The following is a 19,339-nucleotide window of genomic DNA, read 5'->3' on the forward strand; positions in this document are numbered from 1 at the left end:
TCAGTGTGTAGGCTGTCAGTTAGTTTTGGGTTTTCCTTCCTGCTAAACTGCGGGCTGAGGCCAGGGACATGCTCTAGACACCTTCCAAATGCTCCTGAATGCGGTGCCAAGTTCCAGGCTGGGGTTTTCTAAATAAAACTCATTGGTATGAGATGAATAACCTGGATAAGAAAAGACAACAGCTAAAGTGTCTGAAGCTTTCTATTGTTCTATTTCAGAGCAATGGCGGAAAGAGAGCTATGATATCTGACCTTCCCAAAAACAAATGATAAGAAAGGGCAATTCTGAAAGATTAAATCAGCCATGTGGACCTGAAGGGGGCATTGAAGAAGAGTGGGGCTCCGTTCTCACTTGCCTAGTCCCAAACCTTCTCTTCTTTTCATTAGATATTCTCTACCTCTTTCCATAGTGAATGGCAAATGCTAAGAAAAAGAAGTTTTCTTTGGATCAAGTCCTCGTGAACAGAGAGCAGCAGATGTCTTTGCTGGAAGTGGTCCTTACTGCCACCAACTTGTCACCTCAGAGCAGAAAGCCATGGCTGTTGACAGAGGTTTCTGTCCTGCCTGATCCAGCACACGTTGGTCCCAAGGAAATACACAGAGGTCTACATTAATTATAAACTGGTTGACCTATTAGCTCAGGCTTCCTATTAACTAATTCTTACATTAACTCATTATTCTTGTCTGTGTTAGCCACGTGGCTTAGTATCTTTATCAGCGAGAGATTCTCATTTTGCTTCCTCTGCAGCTGGGTGACGACTGCAGACTGCATCTTTCCTCTTCCCAGAATTCTGCTATTCTTGTTGCCTCACCTCTACTTCCTGCCTGGTTGCCCCACCTATACGTCCTGCCTGACTACTGGCCAATCAGCATTTTATTAAAATACAAATGACAGGGTACAGACCATTGTCCCACAGCACATGGCAGGACATTCACATGAGTGGGGCCTAGCAGGAAGAGTCCTTTTTTATTAGTGGAAGGCAGAACACCAGCTCCTCCCCAAAGAAACAGAGTCGCTCACCCCCAGAAACTGATTATAAATGTCCACAGTGACGGGACTCCATAGGTACGAACAACTGTGAATGCAGCTAGGACATTACCAGGGGGTTCTGCCGGTTTGATTTGTTTTAATTTTATAAAAGAAATTGTATGGTGTATATTTATGTGTGAGTTCATGTATGCACATGAGCAGGGGCATATGGTCATGTGTGTATGTACAGAGGAGGCCAGAGGTTGAAGTCAGCTGCCTTCCTACATCACTTTTCACTCTGTCTTTGGGAACCCAGAGATCACGGATTCAGTTGGGCTGGCTGTGGGTCACTCCTCAGGGACCCCTCTGTCTGCTCTCCTACCCAGCACTGCTGTTTACATTCACACACTGACTCAGGTCCTTGTGTTGACACGGTAGGTACTACACTGACTGAGCTGTCTCTGACTCCCTGGTTCTGATCTAATCCTGAGACTTAAAAACTGTCACCTTTCCTCATGAGAGACAGAGATAGAAAGACAGATGAGAGAGGGAGCTGAACAGCAAGGGGGGGAGAGAGAGAGAGAGGGAGAGAGAGAGAATATAACTGTGTGCCCAGAGGAAAGGGAAACGGAACATGAATAGCTCTAGAAGCTGGGGATTCCCTTCAGATGCCAGTCAGGAGTAAAGAACAGACTCCATCTACAACAGCACGTGACTGAATTCTGCCATCAAAAGGAATGAACAGGAAGTGGGCACCCTAGGGACCCCAGAAAGCAGAGTAGCCCCTCAGGCACCTTTCTTCCAGCTTGTGAGATGGCTTTCATCCATCACGCCTACCCACTGTTACCAGATAAATTAGCTGTCTGGATTGAGCACAGGTATGGCATTGTGTTCATTCAGAAAGAGAACATTAAAACAACACCCTGAGCAAAATTGAAAGAATCCCCCTAAATGTGTTAAGATATAAACAGGCATTGTGCAGAGCTGGGACTCAGGGAAAGTGGTGGCTCTTCTGACAGTGAGCAGTTTGATTCCACTGGACCACTTCAGAGGGACTGTACCTCCCGCAAACAGTACAGCAATGACCAAGTCATGCTGTGCCCGCTATGGGCAATAACACAGCCGAGCACATCTCAAAAAGAAAGCACACTGGGGCATAATTGGCTCATTTTAGCTGCAAGTTCGGGGCACAAAAATCATGTACTTTTCCCTCAAAAGAGATGGAGAACTTCATGTCAGAAAAGAGGACCAAGATCTTATTCAAAGAGTTATTGGGCAATTTAGCTATCAGGTTTAACATTATTATCATGAACAGAGAAAAGAGGGTAAAAAAAGGCCCTGGGATAGCTTAGCTTCTCCCAGCTGACCTACTTTCTTATCTATTGAAAACGTGCAATAAGAATGTCCATCTATTTTCTTACGATGGAAGAGTATGAGTTCAGAAATAACTGAAGAGGCATACTACAATAAAAAAGTTTGCAAAAATCAAGCTTCATGTTCTAGCATCAGCTAGAACAGGCTATTTTTTAATGTGCATGGCATTTACCTTTTAAATGTTTAATATACACTTACTAGGCGACGGGCCTGTCTTCTTTGACCCAAGACAACCTAAGTCATCAGAAAACCTAGGCTGTGAATTCGCTGCTGACAGCCAAAGAGTGGTCGCACATGCTGTATGTGCAAAACGGAAATGACATGGTCACGTTTACACAAACTTGCATACATGCCACCTTTTCAAAGGGGCATGTGGAACACACTGCAATCTGAAGACTTGGGGTCAGCAAGTGCCACAGTCAGGGGACTGAGATGCAGCTGGGTTCCTCTATGCAGGGCTGTCTGAGAGTGTGTATCAAACAGCAGGTCAGGCTAACAAAAATGACACTATCACAGTGTAAAAGAAGTCCAACGTCTCCTTCACACTAAAGAAAAGCGAGCATTAAATTATGTCTAGTTTCTCCTCTACCTCACTCCCTCCTCCACCTAAGCACAGACCATGAGGAACAAACAGCTTCTGCTAGCACTGTTCAGAGATCGAAATCATTACAATAACCATAATTCCAAAAACACTGGCAGCATTAAACATAAACTCCTATGGCACAGAAATTACTATGAGTCCAAGAATTTCAATAGTATCATTATGTTAGTTCTCAAAGAAAACTATATGAAATTGAACTTGACACAAAAAATGTATAAGCAATGGTCTCCATTTTCACTTTTTAAAAACTTGCTAACAGACAGAAAAGGGGATGATACATGTAGAGCATTAATCTTGACGCAGGACAATATCTGTATTTCAATTTCAAAAAGTTATTATAGAATGAATTTCTTAAGATTATTTTTAATTTTGAAAACAATCTACTTTACATACCAATCCCAGTTCCCTCTCTCTCCCACTCCTCCCACCTTTTCCCCACCACACCCCATTTGTTGGGAGCAGTGAGACCCCAGATTCTGAATTTCTTGTAATCTCCTGATCTGCCTGATCTGAGTGCCTACAGCTGCTCTGAGCACGAGACCCTCAGGCGTTCCTGATGGCAGGAGAGTGGTTTCTGGTGGGTTTGGCTGGGGTGTGGCTATCTCTATATAATCTGCCCCTGAACACAATAAAGGAGGCATTCTTGGGGAATTCAAGGATGACCCATGTTGCTGTCTCTGTCTGTGTGTGTCTGTGTATTTTAATCTCCAGCCCCTTGCCCGAAGCTCGAGAACTGGGTAAAAGCGCACCGAGCCCAGACATGGGGGCACGGTGCGCGGCACCCATTCACTAATAAAGTCATTTGAGGCAGGATCAAGGTCCTCCCCCATGTATCTAGGCTGAGCAGGGTATCCCTCCACAGTGAATGGGCTCCAAAGAGTCAGTTCATGCACTAGAGATAAATACTGGTTCCACTACTTGGGGTCCCACAAACTGTCCATACAGCATAAAGATTTATTTTATTTTTAATTATGTGTATATGTATGCTTCTGTATTTGAGTATGTATGCATCTGCATGCAGATGCCCTCCGAGTCCAGAAGAGGGCATCAGTCCTCATGAGACTGAAGTTATAGGCAGTCAGTCATGTGAGCTGACTGACCTAGATGCTAGGAACTGAAATCAGACCCTCTCAAAGACCAGCATGCACTTCTAATGGCTGCACCATCTCTGCAGCTGAAAGGCGAATTGTAAATATTACTTTTTCATACTTATATTCCATATTACTTATAATACAGGTTTAATCCCATTTCATGATGGAAAAATGCACACGAAGGTTTTATATCTGCATTTCTCCACTGAAAGCAGGAAGTAGAAACCCTGCAACTTAGAAAGGTAAATTTCCATGAAGGCAAAAATCACTCTTAGGATGGACCCTAGAGGCAGAAATGGCTACATAAAATTCACAAAACCAGAAAAATTCAAATGAATGATAAAGAAGTTTTGATGGGGTACTGGCATGTCCTTTATTGAGGAAGGCAAAGGATCCTAAATGATTTCTTTGCATAAAAGAACACTCAGCAACAAGACACAATGTGTGGCTTCACAAGACGCAGGAGGGTGAGCCATCTCAAACTGCAGAGGACCTGTTTTTTTCTCTCTCAAGTTCCTAACTTGGGAAAACTTTAGAAAACACAACTTTTCAGAAATTAATAAGAGGCGCTCAAAGGTCAGGGAATATTCTTTGAAAGTTAAAAAAAAAAAACCACTACAAGTTGAGGGGCTTCTTTTTATGGGGCGTGGAGTGCTGGGATGGATACCAGGGCTCACGAAGGTTGGGCAAGCACACTGAGCTACCCGTTACTCCACGGAACTGCAGGTGGAACTTACGTATATTTGATTCCTCTTGTACCGCTGGTATAAGTTGTACATGATGGAGCCTCCATGGAGCTCGGTCAGAGAGGCCATGTCGTCCACGCCCTCCTCATTCATGGGGTGCATTGCCGTCACCTTTTGGTGGGTGATTGTGCTCTGCTTGTAGGTGAACACCTGAGGGCAGGAACGAATTCACTGTTTAGTCTCCAGTAGATGACTCTGTGCAAGTGCCCAGACCTGGGAAACAATCTCAGTACAACAGTCTAAGTGTTAGAAGTGTATTTTTTTTTAATTTTCTTTATGGCATCTATACATTTTCTAAGGAAGAAACTATTTTGAAGCTTCTGGAGTAAAGTTATAATCAATCATCTTTGGACTCACAGAAACTTTAAATTCATAATTCACTTTCTACGCAGTTTTTTAATTGATATAAATCAAGGAACTCACATGGGCTGAAGAAACAGCTAAATGGTTACAAACACTTCTTGTGGAGGACTCAAGTTCAGAACCCAGAACCCACACAGACACTTCTAACCAACCGTAACTCGTGTTCTAGGTGATCTGATGCCCTCTTCTGAACTCCAAGGGTACCAGGTGGGGCACACACACACAGGGAGGCAAAATACTCAATTAAAATAAAAACGTAAATCTAAAACCCTTTTCTTTTCAAGACAAGGTTTTTTTGCATATCCCTGGCTATTCTGGAACTCACTCTGTAGATTAGATTGGCCTCGAACTCATAGGGATCTGCCTGCCTCTGCCTTCCAAGTGATGGGTGCCAACAGCGCCCACAAAACTTTTTTAAATGACCAGTTTTGTTTTATTTCTTTTTTTAAAATATTTATTTATTATGTATACAATAGTCTGTCTGTGAGTATGCCTGCAGGCCAGAAAAGGGCACCAGACCTCATTACAGATGGCTGTGAGCCACCATGTGGTTGCTGGGAATTGAACTCAGGACCTTTGGAAGAGCAGGCAATGCTCTTAACCGCTGAGCCATCTCTCCAGCCCTTGTTTTATTTCTTTAGACAGAAATGTGGCCTCCCTACAGTTTTACTCTGAATCACTTGGTAGCTTCAAAGTTTCACAGCAAAGTTCTTTGATTTAAGTTATATTGTTATACTGATTATTAACCAAGTAAATATTCCCCCCATCTGCTACAAGACTGCCACAGTCATGACATCAATATTTAGAAAATGTGACCAGCATTCCCTCTCCGTCATGGAACGTAACATGCATGTGTTCTTTGTTTATCGGATGATCCACCTTATACTTCCAGACAAAGGTAAGGAGTGATACATACATACATACACATACATACATAAACATATATATTAGCATGTACGTCAAGTGACACTAAATACTTATGGCTCATTATTGGGATCAGCACATATTTCTGAAGCCACTTGGTATTCTGTTAGTAAGTGACCACAGAATTAAACACAGAAAGCTATGCTCTGTTTGTTGACCAAGTTCAGACTGCTGTACATGTAAACGTACAAATAAAAGGGATTTCCCCATGAAGTCTAAATCTTCAATTATGCATTCATAGTTTGGGTTGGTTTTGCAGTACAGGGAATCAAACTCAAGGTCTGGCAAGTGCTCCTACCCCTCAGCTGCTTTCTCACCCCTACTAGCGTCTAGTTAATAGTTTTTAAGCCATGCAAGCTTCCTTTAAATAAAACAAAACTGCCAAAAGGTTCTTTGAAAAAGAATATAAATAGCATGAGGAACTCATAGCCTTCACACGTACACACGTGCATATGCCTGCACACAAAGCCCTTTCTGCCATGTCTGAAGAAGTTTTTGATTCAGGATTTTAAATTTAATATCAACCAGCTGTCTACACTGCAACAAATAGCACATTCCTACAAAAGGGAATGACACACTGAGAACTACAAAAATGCCAACCCAATGGTTTCGGTACAAATGGCATGTTTTATTTTTCTAGAGAAAAAATAAACTTCCATAGTGGTACTTAAGCCAGACATACCACAAAAGTCGGTCCAAACCAGCCCTGAGAAACTTCCCCAGGCCAGCATAGAGACACACCCTTCCCTCCCAAGAAAGAACCACCCTCCCCAGATGCTGTTTGACAGACCTTCACCTGAGAAGACAGCCTTGTTTCCCTACCTCAGGTGGTGGAGGGACCCACCCAGCCACCAAAACACCATGAGCTGGACAGAGACCTGGAGCTGCTGAGGGAGTATGGGTGGGGTGAATCACATCCAACAAAACAGCTGTGTAGGTAATGGCACCAGAAACACATGCCTGAGTCAAAACCACCAAGGAAGAAAGTTCAAGAAACATGGACGGGCAATGGATGTCGACTAGGCGCAAACTAGACAAGCCTTCTGCCCTCTGCTAGCCTGCTTTCCTCCGGGATGCCAATTCAAGCAGGTGTTCCCGAAACACCCCAGGAGGACAGCATACTCCACAGAGAGGGCTGAGGAGGTGCAAGGCTCAACTTGCCTAGCCTGGTCAACTCTTCTCAGCTGAGGAGCGGACTGAAAGGTCTTGTGTTGTCTTTCAGGAGGCCTTGTCTTCAGAACTTCGAGTATTGGTTAAAAGCAGTCCTGAGAAACTGCTCCAGACTCTGTGGCCTCAGAACACCCCTGAGGTCAATACAAGTCACCTCCAAAGCTCTTTCAGGAAAGGGGACAGCCTCAAAGTCAGCACAACCAGTTCCCACTCCAGATCTCATACCCAACCAGCATCAGCTCCTGTCCAGTGCCAACACCATTTCCCTAAAGCTCGTCACTATGCATGCGCTAAGCACCCATCCCAGAATCTGAAGACAGAACATCATTTAAATATTAAAATTTTGTGTTATATTGATTTTGATTTCTAGAAATAATGTACTTTTTAATAGTCACAAATATGTATACTTATATATGTATTTATTGACTACATTTTCATGTCAAATATAAATATTTCCTTGTCCTTTTTTTTTTTCATTTTATTGGGAAAAGCAAGGCAATGCAGGAGCCCATATAAGAGAGAAGAGCTAGGCAGAATCTCAGGGAAAAGCAAAAACCAAAGTAAAAATCTAAAAAAAACAAATGGTCTCAAATTATTCATAGAGCCGCTACCACTGCCTTCCTCATATTGCCAGCAGCCAGTGGCAGACAGAACACAGGCACATGCCCAGTCCAGGAGCGGGAAAATCAAGAGGATGTGAACTGTTCTTTTTCATGACCTTAGGAGGAGAGAATCACAGAGGGCAATAACTGTGGTGGGATTAAAAGAAGCCGGGAGCACATAGATCATTTGTTGAGGCAGAGTGTAGCAGATGCTTAAAGCCATGAGCATTTCCAAGGAAAGAAGTGGAGTGGTCCAGAATGTACCTTGGAGGGAAAGGTGAGGTTCACTGCCTATCAGGAAATGGATTATCACTGGCAAAGATCCTAGAATAGGATTGGCCACAGAGCAGCCCGATAAACTTAGAAATTCAGAAAATCCATTCAAAGATTTTTTTTTTCTGGTGTGTAAAGGCAGTGGGGACAGATCTCACACCCCACCTCAGGTGAAGTCAACAAATTCACAAGGCTGATTGGCTGGTATGCACTACCAGGTCTACGGGATGCAGAATCACCTAGGGGACAGACCGCTGTGAGGTTCTAAGTTTCTCATGTTCTTTATTTCCACATGGTGAACTGCGGTGGGAAGACTCACTGTAAAGGGGAGGCACACACTCCCTGGGCTTGCGTTCTAGACTGCATAAGGAGAAAAGGATCTGGGAAGCAGAATTCATGTCTCTCTGCTTCCTGACGGCAGCTGCAGTATGACATCATGCTTCTTCCATCGTAACGTCCCTTCTGTGATGGACCTAACTACCCCAGTAGAGCAGGCCAAAAACAAACCCTCAACCCTTAAGTTGCTTCTTGAAAAAATACAAATAAATATACAGTATCATTGATGTCTTCAAAGGCACAAAGGAGCAGAGAAAATATATACCATGACATATAAAAGAGAGTTATTTCATGTCATATGTTTTGGGACAGCCTAACCAGTAGGCAAATATAAAAGAAACCCTGTGGGGGTGAGGGACAGAGCCTACTCTTTGCATTGTGATGTCTGAATGCGTTGCTGGATGAGTAAACACCTGACTTAATTTGGGAGGATTTCAAAAGACCAGTGACTGACCCTCCATACCATTCAAGAATTTCTTTACTGTGTGTCTGCATCCGTGTGGGTCCACATGCATGTGGGACATGCGAACGTGAGAGGATGGCTTCAGTGTGTCTTCCACTCTTCCCTACTTTTCTTATATGTTCTTTCTCTCTAACCCTGGAGGTCAGCGATTGTCTAGACTAGCCAAGCAAGCCTTAGGATCTGTCTTGTCTGTCTGACCAGAGCGATGGAGTTACAGACACACATCACCATGTACAACCTTTCAGTGAGTGCCTGGGATCCAAATTCAGGTCCTCATGTTTATGCAACAGGCTGACTGAGCCATCTCTCAGGCCCATGGCATCTCTCGAACTATATCAGAAGCCATTTTAATATACATCAATGAACCAGGTATTGGTTTTTCAAGATTCTTTCTAAACATTAAGAAATTTTGTAAGTCAAAATGATATAGTCCTTTTTACAAGACCTTTCCTTCCAGAACTGTTTCTGGAAAGGAAGAGCACGATATAATAATCAGATGTATTTCTAAAAGAAGTCAGAAAAAAACTGAGTTACATCCATAAAGCAAATACCATGGAGAAACTGGTGAGACCAATAAACACAAAACAGGGTCAGCAATCAGCCAGAGAAAATGCTTGCTGCCGGGCTCGAGGACCTGATTGTGATCCTGGGGACTTCCATCTCTCTCGAGTATTGAACTACATTACTTAACATCCATAAAGGAAATTCCTAATCATTTCTAAGAGAATGTACCTGGCAAAGAATCAGCCACGAATCATTATAAACCCTCTTTATTGCTTATACTGCCATGTAGGCCAGCTATTGGGAAAGGGAATGCATGCAGCCCCCTGTGGCCAGTCTCCTCACACTGAAGAATTGAGTGTGACGGAAAAGATTGCAGGGTGATAATGCTTTTCTTATTCCAGGACTATTCTAAAACAAACCCATGGTGCACCTGGACGCCACACCTACACACTACAATAATAAGTTTACCTTTTAAAAGCACGCATACTAACCAGCAAGTTGGGCACTGATTCTAGATAAATGAAAACTACTGCTTGCACAGAAAACTCACACATAAATGCTCACGACAGCTGTACTCATGATAGTCAAAGCTGCCAGCAGGCAGCAGTGGAATAAGCCTCGCTGTGCGAGTCTACTTCTTTTACACTCTTGAAATGACAGCATTCGGCAGCACAAAGAGCAGAGTGGGCTTCCAGAGCTTAAGGAGGGACCTAGTAGGGCAATGAGCTGGCAGTAAAGGGCAGCTAAGGGGTTGCCGGGTAGATGTCTTGCCTCCGGGTCTCAGTGTCCTGCTGTGCCCAGTTACCAGGGTCAGTTCAGTTCTCCTCGGTGAGGAGACTGGACCCATGGCTCCTGGGAGCTTTCTCTGTAATTGCTTACAAACGAGTGTGGATGTACACTTACATTAAAAAAAAAGTTTAATTATAAAGAAGCTAAATCTGGTTGTGGTGGCACACACCCATAAACCCAGATCCCCAAAGGCCCAGTCAGAGCTCCTCAGCGCCCATGTGGACTTACTTACTCTTTTCTCAGGGATGACTCCTTTGCCCCACACCCCACTTCAAGCCGGAAACCTGATGACCTAAATCACTCAGCCTTACTAGCTACCATGTCTACCTTGCAAGCCTGGGGACAGAACTGAGCCTACTAGAACCCATCTGCTGCCCCACATATGTAAAATCCATCCATACATACGTCCATAGAGCCTTGTGCTGTGTTTTTAGTGGCATGTTCGCAACAGTTTAGCACCCCTGTTTCTAACCAATGATCTAAGCGTATTTTCATAGGCAGCGTTGGCTGGTATTGACCCACACAGAAGCCACTAATATCTTTTCTCCTTTGAAACAGGGACTGCTTCAGTGCGAGCCAGAGGGACTTTGGCTGTATTGAACTCCACGGGAGCTTCGGTGGCTCAGCAGTGGTCACTTTCATTCCCAGTCTCTCCATAGTCTGTGACCCAGGGGTCATCAGAAGCCTGAACCCTGGTGTAAGAACAGAGTGTGGTCACAGAGAGGTCAGAGTCCTGGGCACCCCAGGAAGCAGGAAGTTTGAGTTGACCAAGTGATGACTCTAAGGAATGTAATCTGATGGCTACCATTCCCAGGCTGACATTCCTCGCAGACTGCTCCAGTGGTTTCCAAGTTAAAGCCTGAATTTCCTAAGGTGCCAGTCCATCACCAGGTAAAGCAAAGCAACCATCCCTTTGAAATGGGACTTCGGACCTTCCTTTTCTGCCAAGCCCTGCCCTCCATCCCTCCCAGGTCCAACACCCAAACAAAAGCCTCATGTGACACTCACCACTCGAGAGTCATTTCTGACCTTTCTTATCTCAGTCTGGTAATGGGGATAACAAGGCTTGCAGTTCAGGGGCAAAGGATGACAATCTAGGGCAGCCTAAAACACAGTGGGAAATGGGGCAGGACGAATGTGTGGTGGCCAGGACAGCCAGGCCCTGGAGCTAGACCCATTCCTGGCTGGAATACGCGGGAACACCCTGGATCTTTATCCAATGCCACACTGGTTACTTAGTAACTGCCTGCTAAAGGGAAGAATGCCAGCTGCCCATCACTGGCCCGCCCTGTGGTCATGTTATGAGGACTGGCATTTGATGTCCAAACCAGACTCCAGAGGCTGAGCAGTGGATCATTCTTCCGCCACTGCTTGCCTTGAACTGGGGAGCAGGGCAGAGGTGGAGGCCAGAGGTAGAGGCTGGAGGATGACCTGGGGGTTAAGAGCACTTGATGCTCTTGCAGAGGACCCAGGCTCAGTTCTTGCTGTCCTCATTAGGTGGCTCACAGCCACCTGTAACTCTAGCTCCAGGTGACTTGATGCCCTCTTCTGGCCCCCATGGGAACCCACACACAGAGAGACACATAAATAAATGAAATAGGTCAAAAAATGAAGACAGCCATGTGGTTGCTTGGTAATTAAGGGAAAAGGGTACATCTGAGCAGATTCCCCATCAGGCAGAGGTTTTGTTTTATTCTGTTGTTTTTTAATGAATTTATTTATTTTTATTTTATGAACATTGTTGTTTTGTCTGCATATGTGTCTATGTGACAGTGCCAGATCCCAAAAAGCTGGAGTTATAGACAGGTGTGAGCTGCCATATTGGGTGCTAAGGACTGAATCCAGGACCTCTAGGAGAGGAACCAGTGCTCTTAATTGCTGAGCCATCTCTCCATCCCAAGTCTGGAGTTTTAAACCAGTCAAAATCACTTTTCTGAATTCTACTTTAAACACTCTTGAAGTGGAATTCCCCTCTGTATGCTATGACTATGTTTTATTACCATTGGTTAATAAAAAAGCTGCTCCGGCCTATAGCAGAGCAGAATATAGCCAGGCTGGGAAAGATAAAGTAGGCAGAGTCAGAGACGCCATGTAACTGCCAAAGGAGACAGACACCAGAACAGAACCTATCTGGTAAGCCACAGTCTCATGCACAGAGGAACAGTAATGGGTTAATTTAAGATGTAAGAGTTAGTTAATAAGAAGCCTGAGCAAATAGGCCAAACAGTGCTGTAATTAATACAGTTTCTGTGTGATTATTCAGGTCTGGGCATCCAGGAAACAACAGAGCAGTCTCTGTCCATACACTCTGCTTTTTCTTAAGCTCCCTTGTCAAAGGAGCATGTTTCTAAGTGCAAGGCAGAGACAACTCGAGAGGTCTGTAAGAATCTAGAGGGGAAAACAGAGTCAGATTGATTCCAGATTCTAGACAAAACCCACAAATCATTTTTGGCTGTTCTGTTTGTTAAAGTATGTACAGAGAGGGACCGCAGGTTCACTTGGCTCAAACTCATGGCACAAAAACTAAAAGCTCGCAAGGCCAGAAACAAAGCAGAAGAACATGGAATTTGAGATGATTCCCTCTTTCCACAATATCCCCGTGAACTGGCCCTGCCCCACTGTCCAGGGCACCTATAGAAAGATAAAGAAAACACTACATGGACCCACAGAAAGGAGGAAGAAAGGGCAGTGGGGGGTGGTTAGGGAGCAGGGGACCAAAGACCATTAAAGTGAAGTCCTCTTAAAAGAGAAGCATTTTTAATAACACAAGAAAAGTTAAGCCAGACATGATTGCACATGCCTTAATCCCAGCATTTGGGTGGAAAAGGCAGGTAGATTTCTGAGTTCGAGGCCAGTCTGGTCTACACTGAGAGTTCCAGGGCAGTCAAGGATCCATAGAGAAACCCTGTCTCAGCAAATGAAAGCAACAGAAAGAAAAGTGAACATCATGAGCTGAGACAGCTTCCTTGGTATCTGTAGCATGAGCAAAATCAGAGGTTGAAGAGACTGTTCAAGAGTGTACTGGTCCACATCTGTACTCCCAGCACTCAGAGGCAGAGGCAGGCAGATCTCTGTGAGTTGGAGGTCAGCCTGGTCTACAGTGTGAGTTTCAGGACAGCCAGAGCTACACAGACCCTGTCTCAAAAAGATTCTTCCCCTGGGCAGGAAACTGCTGTTTGAAAAGCCTTATACAGTGGCGCACACCTTTAATCCTAGCAGTCAGGAGACAGAGGCAGGCAATGTCTGTCCCTGTCTATAGAAACAAAGAGAGAAAACCCCTGTGCATTCTGTGTTGGGAATAGGGGTCAAAGACTAATAGCCCCGGAGCTGGAAAGATGGCTCAGAGGTTAAGAGCATTGCCTGCTCTTCCAAAGGTCCTGAGTTCAATTCCCAGCAACCACATGGTGGCTCACAGCCATCTGTAATGGGGTCTGGTGCCCTCTTCTGGCCTGCAGGCATATACACAGACAGAATATTGTATACATAATAAATAAATAAATAAATTTATATATAAAAAAAGACTAATAGCCGGAGTGTCCGGTGAGAGAACCTAGAGGAATCCTAAGTAAAGCCTTCCGCAGGGCTGAGGTTAAAAGGGATGAGCATGGCTGTGCTTGTCGACATCATCCTTCTTTACGTACACAGCCTCCATCCCCACTGGCCTTCCTTCCTTCCGGATGGTACCTTTCCAGCCACACATCTTCACATTTGGGTTTTGTGATGAAAGGGTCAAATATAGTATAGAAGAGAAGTGTGCGCTCATTGGTCCACAGCCCCAGAGAGAGCCCCTCCTCCTCCCTCTCTGTTGCAAACACAGCTGGCTATCATACACCTGTTCTCCTGCTTCCCTGCTTCCCTTGTAACACCTGTCCGGGCAGTGTTCTGTCCCTGCTCCTCAGCCTTGCCCTGCGCTGCTCTATCTTCATCTCATCACAGAGGCAAAGACAAGACCAACACCAGCGCCGCAGAGGCCACACAAACACACACGAAAATGTGTCCAGGTGGAGACGAGGAAAGAATGCAACAACAAAACTGTACCAGAGGATGCGGCCACCGCCACCATGCTCTGGAAGGAAGAGGAGACACTGCGTCACATTCAGAGCAGCCCGTTTCCTCGGGATTAGAAATAAAGTCTCAGCCACACTTGGTGGTACAGCCTACAATACCAGCACCAACGGCTGGGACGCTGAGCCAAACCTGCACTATGACAAGACTTTACCTCAGAAGCCAAAGCAAATGAAATGAAATTCTCTGTTTTCCTAATCTCTTGACAGTTGTGTATATGTCTTTGAAAATCATGTGGGTTGATACATGGTTTGTGGGGACATGCAAAGGTACAGATGCTTTGGAAAGCAGTTTGGCAGTTCTAAAAAAAAAAAAAAAGAAAGAAAACAAGCAGAGTTGCCATGACCTGGCAAGTCCACTTCAAAGAACAGACACCCTGAACAAACATTCACATAAAATAAACAGTCATTCCAAATTGTTTGCAAGAAGGTAGAAAAAAACCTAAGTGTGGCACAATGGAATGCCACTCAGCTGTGAAGAAGGACAGACTGACGCCTGTCCTTTATACTATAGAATAATGAGCCCTGAAAACACTAAGAAACCTGGAGGAAGACACAGAGAAACTGCCATGTATTGTAAGATTCCAGGTGTCTGAAATGTCTCAACAGTGAATCCAGAGAAAGAAAGAACAGGCAGGACTGCCAGGCTCCGGGGAAAGGACTGGGGACTGACTGCTCCACATAGTGAAAATGTCCTAACACTTGGGGTTGGGAAGATGGCTCAGGGGTTAAGAGCACACATTATTGTTGCAGAGGACCCAAATTCAGTTATCAGCATCCCTGTTGGGCAGCTCTCACCAACTGTAACTCCAGCTTCAGGGGCTTGGATGTCTTCTAGCCGCTTGCATATGTGTGCATCCACACACAGACCTTTTTGTTGTTGTTTTTTAAAGATTTATTATGTATACAACATTTGGCCTCCATGTATGCCTGAAGGCCAGAAGAGGGTACCAGGTCTCATTACAGATGGTGGTGAGCCATCATGTGGTTGCTGGGAACTGAACTCAGGACCTCTGGAAGAGCACTCAGTGCTCTTAATCTCTGAGCCATCTTTCCAGCCCCGAGACCTAAGTTTTAAAAGTTCTAGAAATTTTATAAAATTGCTTGTGCTGATGACTACATAACTCTAGAGATTAAAAACCCACTGGACTATAAATTCTAAGAGGCAAATTCTGTGAAATCGGCTTTATATCAAAGGAAAACTTAATTAAAGGGGGGCTGGAGAAAGGACAGGCAGTTAGAACAACAGAGACACAAGTGGGACTAAGCAAAAGACGAGCAGCCTTGTACAAATGAGAATGGAGAGGGTTAAATGCCGCTTCGACAATCTCCTGGCAGGTGTGCTACTCATCAGTGTAGACCAGCCCATGAGAGCCCATCTATCCAACCACTGATATTCTGCAACACGGGGTCCCTTCTTTGCGAGGTGGGCCTCTTGAAAAGAATCATTATTTTTAGTACTCAGCCAGAAGCGTGGCTGCCACTGGCACACTATGACACATGAAGACATATGTGTCTTCAACACGGATGCTGAAAACACAAGTAGACGACAAAGAGACACGCTGTAAAGCCAGATCTTAAAACAATAGTCTTCACCAAGTGTCAAGTCAATATAGAGAGAGCAACTCAAAGTAAGGATCTAAATATTCAGATGCCACTGATATAATCCCAAAGACTACTTCAGACAAAGAGAACAGTCAACCTCCATCCATACTGAACTTACAGGTGAGTTCAATGCTGAAGCTGTTAAAATCCTATTAACTATATGGAAGAGCTGAGATAGTGTACAAATTATTTTTTGAGTTGAGCTAAATCCATTAAAATAGACACAGCATTTCTGTACAAAAGTCAGAACACGTTACTAGCCAAATGACAATTCTGTTAAGTAGGCTAAAATTCCATGGAAGGTTCTCTAGACTTTCAAAATCTTAAGCATCTTTTACTTAAGAACACCAAAATCTGTAGGTACAAATGTAATACCCTGTATATTATGCACGGCCATGCACCAAATAGCCAAGCTAGAGATAAACTTTCATTTGCAAATGTTTAACTTTTGCCGTTTCTCCCAGATGGAAAAGGCAGACCGTCTCACAGGCTCCACAGACCATCAAATGAAACCGGCTTTATGGGCAGGACACCAATGACTAAGTAGGGCTCCTTAGGCAAAACTCAGTTCCATTTGAACTCTTAACAATGGAAGCTGATTTCTACGCCAACTTTTCTCATACAGTTTCTCATTAATTAGCTTTGTCAGTGTGTCTAATATAAAGTCTACGGTCTTTGTAGGGCCTCATTAGCCCTGACTCCAGAGAGCTAGAGACTTGGAAGGTTTTTTTTGTTTTTTGTTTTTTTTAAACATACACTAGCTTAAGGTCCCCTCACTAGGGGACGGCCATGATCTTTTCTGCTGATCGATTTGGACAGTATGTGGTTACTAGACAAAAAGAACTCAATCATAAAGGCTCATATGAGACTAATCTTGGTGGGAGGAAAGGGAAGGAGTGGGCGTGGCGTTGTGTTGCACGAGAAGCAGAAGAGCAGGTGGCCAGGGTGTTCTTGACTTCACAGCATACAGTAAAGCCTTAAGACAAGTCGTTTCATAGAAAACCCTTTGTACATAATAGCATATATTAAACGGCATGCCCCTGGGCTTATCCGAGTTAAAATAACTGTAATTTCTGAGTCTTGTGACAGGGGTTAGGTCATCTCCTGGCCCAACTTTATTAAAAGCTCTTTTGTTCAGTGTGTTGACTCTGTACCCTGTACCAGGACTATACACAGAGCCGAGGAGACAAACACATGAGAAGCAGTAAAGCGGATGCATCAGATGCAGGAACTGGGACAGACAGGGATGACTCAAAGTGCCCACCACCATGAGGCAAAGCTCTGGAATCCTGGAAGACAGAAAGACTCTGCACAGAGTCTGTCGCTCCTTGTTCTTGGTTCCGGTTGCACCCTGTCACTAGGGGAAATGCCTGGCAAGTGACACTGCACTGCCAGACCTGTCCTTCCTGGACCTGCAAGCGGGCAGGAGTACTGCCGCTTCCTGATTCGCAAAGCTGCCTGCCTGCAAGTGCTCACAAGCTCACAACATGTAGGCCTGAGGACTTCACATCATTGGCTGCCACCAAGATGAGACCGTCAGGCCACCGCTACCATCAAAACACTGTCAAAGGGGCGTACCCCTGGGAACCCTGCTTTGCATTCAGATTCTGCTTGCCCTGTTTATATACCAGGTCACACAGACACCAACACACTCCCTGACTGACCTGCCAGCCAGGCAGGGCCACGCTCAGCTAACAATTCGGCACTGACCTTCTTCAGGTTCCTTCTTGAAGCCTGCAGCTCACCTCCCTTCACTTCCAAACCATGACTCAGTTGGATGTCTACGTGCACATAAATTATCTAGACATGCACAAAGACACATAACTAGGGCAATTGTGATCAGTATAACTTGCCAAGTACCTGTGCTCCCTCTGGCAATCAGCCCTCTGAGAAGGTGCTATTCTTACATCATCTTTATGAATGAAATATGTGAGGGTCCAGCCAGTTTAAGTCACTTAAGGAGGCATATGTGGCAGGCAGAAATAAGGACAAGCAGCTATCGATGGGGGCACGCCAACCTGACGACCACTGGATTACATCTGGCTGTTTTCCCATTTTTAAAACTGATCTTTATCTGCTGGGGTCCATAGGGTCCTGGTCATCTGTTTATTTATTTTGTGTATTTACATGTTGCCTGTGTACATGCTCCCAAAGAGTCCAGGAGAGAGTGTTGGATCCTGGGAGTGGAATCCAGGAGGCTGTGAGCCATCTGGGGTGAGTTCTGGGACCTGGCACCCTCCACCACTCAGCCGTCTCCGCAGCCTCCCCACCACCCCGTGGCTTTCTCGGTCTAAATTATTAACTGATGCTGAGATGATCTCTCTGGCCTACCTATTACTAAAAGTCTAGTTAAAATCAAACAAGATTTTATAACTGCATTAAGGATTTGCAGAGCATATCAAGTACCAAGTCACGAGGCGAAGCAGTCATGGGAAATGGAAAGTTAATGCTTAACCAAGAAGCTTCTGGGTCCTCTAGAGTTTATTAATGGAATCAAATTGCTCTGTACAAGTTAACCTGGGAAGGTTGAGTGAGGACATCAACAAATACTAATCATACAATTACATAAGCGCTTCAAACACTTGACCCGTGTCACTTCATTTTAATTCAGCCCAACAAATGCGAAGACACAGCACAAATCAGGAAAGTGGGCAAGGATGGGGACTCCTCACTCAGCAAATCAGCTGCTGGCTAACTACTTCCGGCTCACTTTCCCCCCACTGTCCCCCAAATAAACCTGGAGAATCCTCCACTCTCCCATCCGCTGCCCTCCAAAGATCTCCAGAGTGCTTCTCTCTAATTATAATACAAGAAAATCATTCTCTTTCAGGCATTTTCCTTTTTCTGAACCAGGAGCTCACCATTTTTCACCTAGCCAAGCAGCAAACCCAGCTATCCTCCTGTCTCCGCACACCACAGCAGCAGGGTCACAGGGGCCCTACCACAGGCAGCCATACTAACTGTTCCCCTTTGTGTCAGGGATCTGAACGTGGGCTGTCCTGTTTGTATAGCAAGTGCTCTACTCACTGAACCATCCTCCCCCACCCCATTTTCCTTTCTGAGCACCATGTAGGCACAATCTAGTATTCAACCTTCAATTCTCCTGCCTCAGCCTCCCCAGTAGTGAGATTACAGGGGTCTACAACCACACTTGACATTCCAAACATGTTACCCACTTCTTTTCTTTCTTTGAATTAGGTCTTTGTCCAGGGCAGATATATATGATCAATTGGTTTCAAGAGTTTTGTCTTGTTTTTAAGATTGTATTATACACACACACACACACACACATATATATATATATATGTACCAACATGTATGTCTCTGCCCCACATGTGTGCAAGTACCCATGGAGGCCAGAAGAGGGTGTTAGATCACCTGGAGCTGAAGTTACAGGCAGTTGGGAGCTGCCTGATGTGGGTGTTACAAATTGAACTTGGGTTTTCTGCAAGAACAGCAAGTGCT

General features: G+C 44.7%; 1 protein-coding gene across 1 annotated transcript in view; it reads right to left on the bottom strand.

Annotated features, from left to right (window-relative positions):
* Window positions 1-19,339, bottom strand: part of Myo10 (myosin X) — a 198,946-nt gene that overhangs the window by 105,516 nt on the left and 74,091 nt on the right. The window contains exon 3 of the mRNA XM_075975824.1: window positions 4,773-4,931. Coding sequence (XP_075831939.1) covers window positions 4,773-4,931 — 159 coding nt within the window. The remainder of the gene's footprint in view (window positions 1-4,772; window positions 4,932-19,339) is intronic.

This window comes from Microtus pennsylvanicus, chromosome 6 (assembly GCF_037038515.1).
Source record: "Microtus pennsylvanicus isolate mMicPen1 chromosome 6, mMicPen1.hap1, whole genome shotgun sequence".
Taxonomy (NCBI): Eukaryota; Metazoa; Chordata; class Mammalia; order Rodentia; family Cricetidae; genus Microtus; species Microtus pennsylvanicus.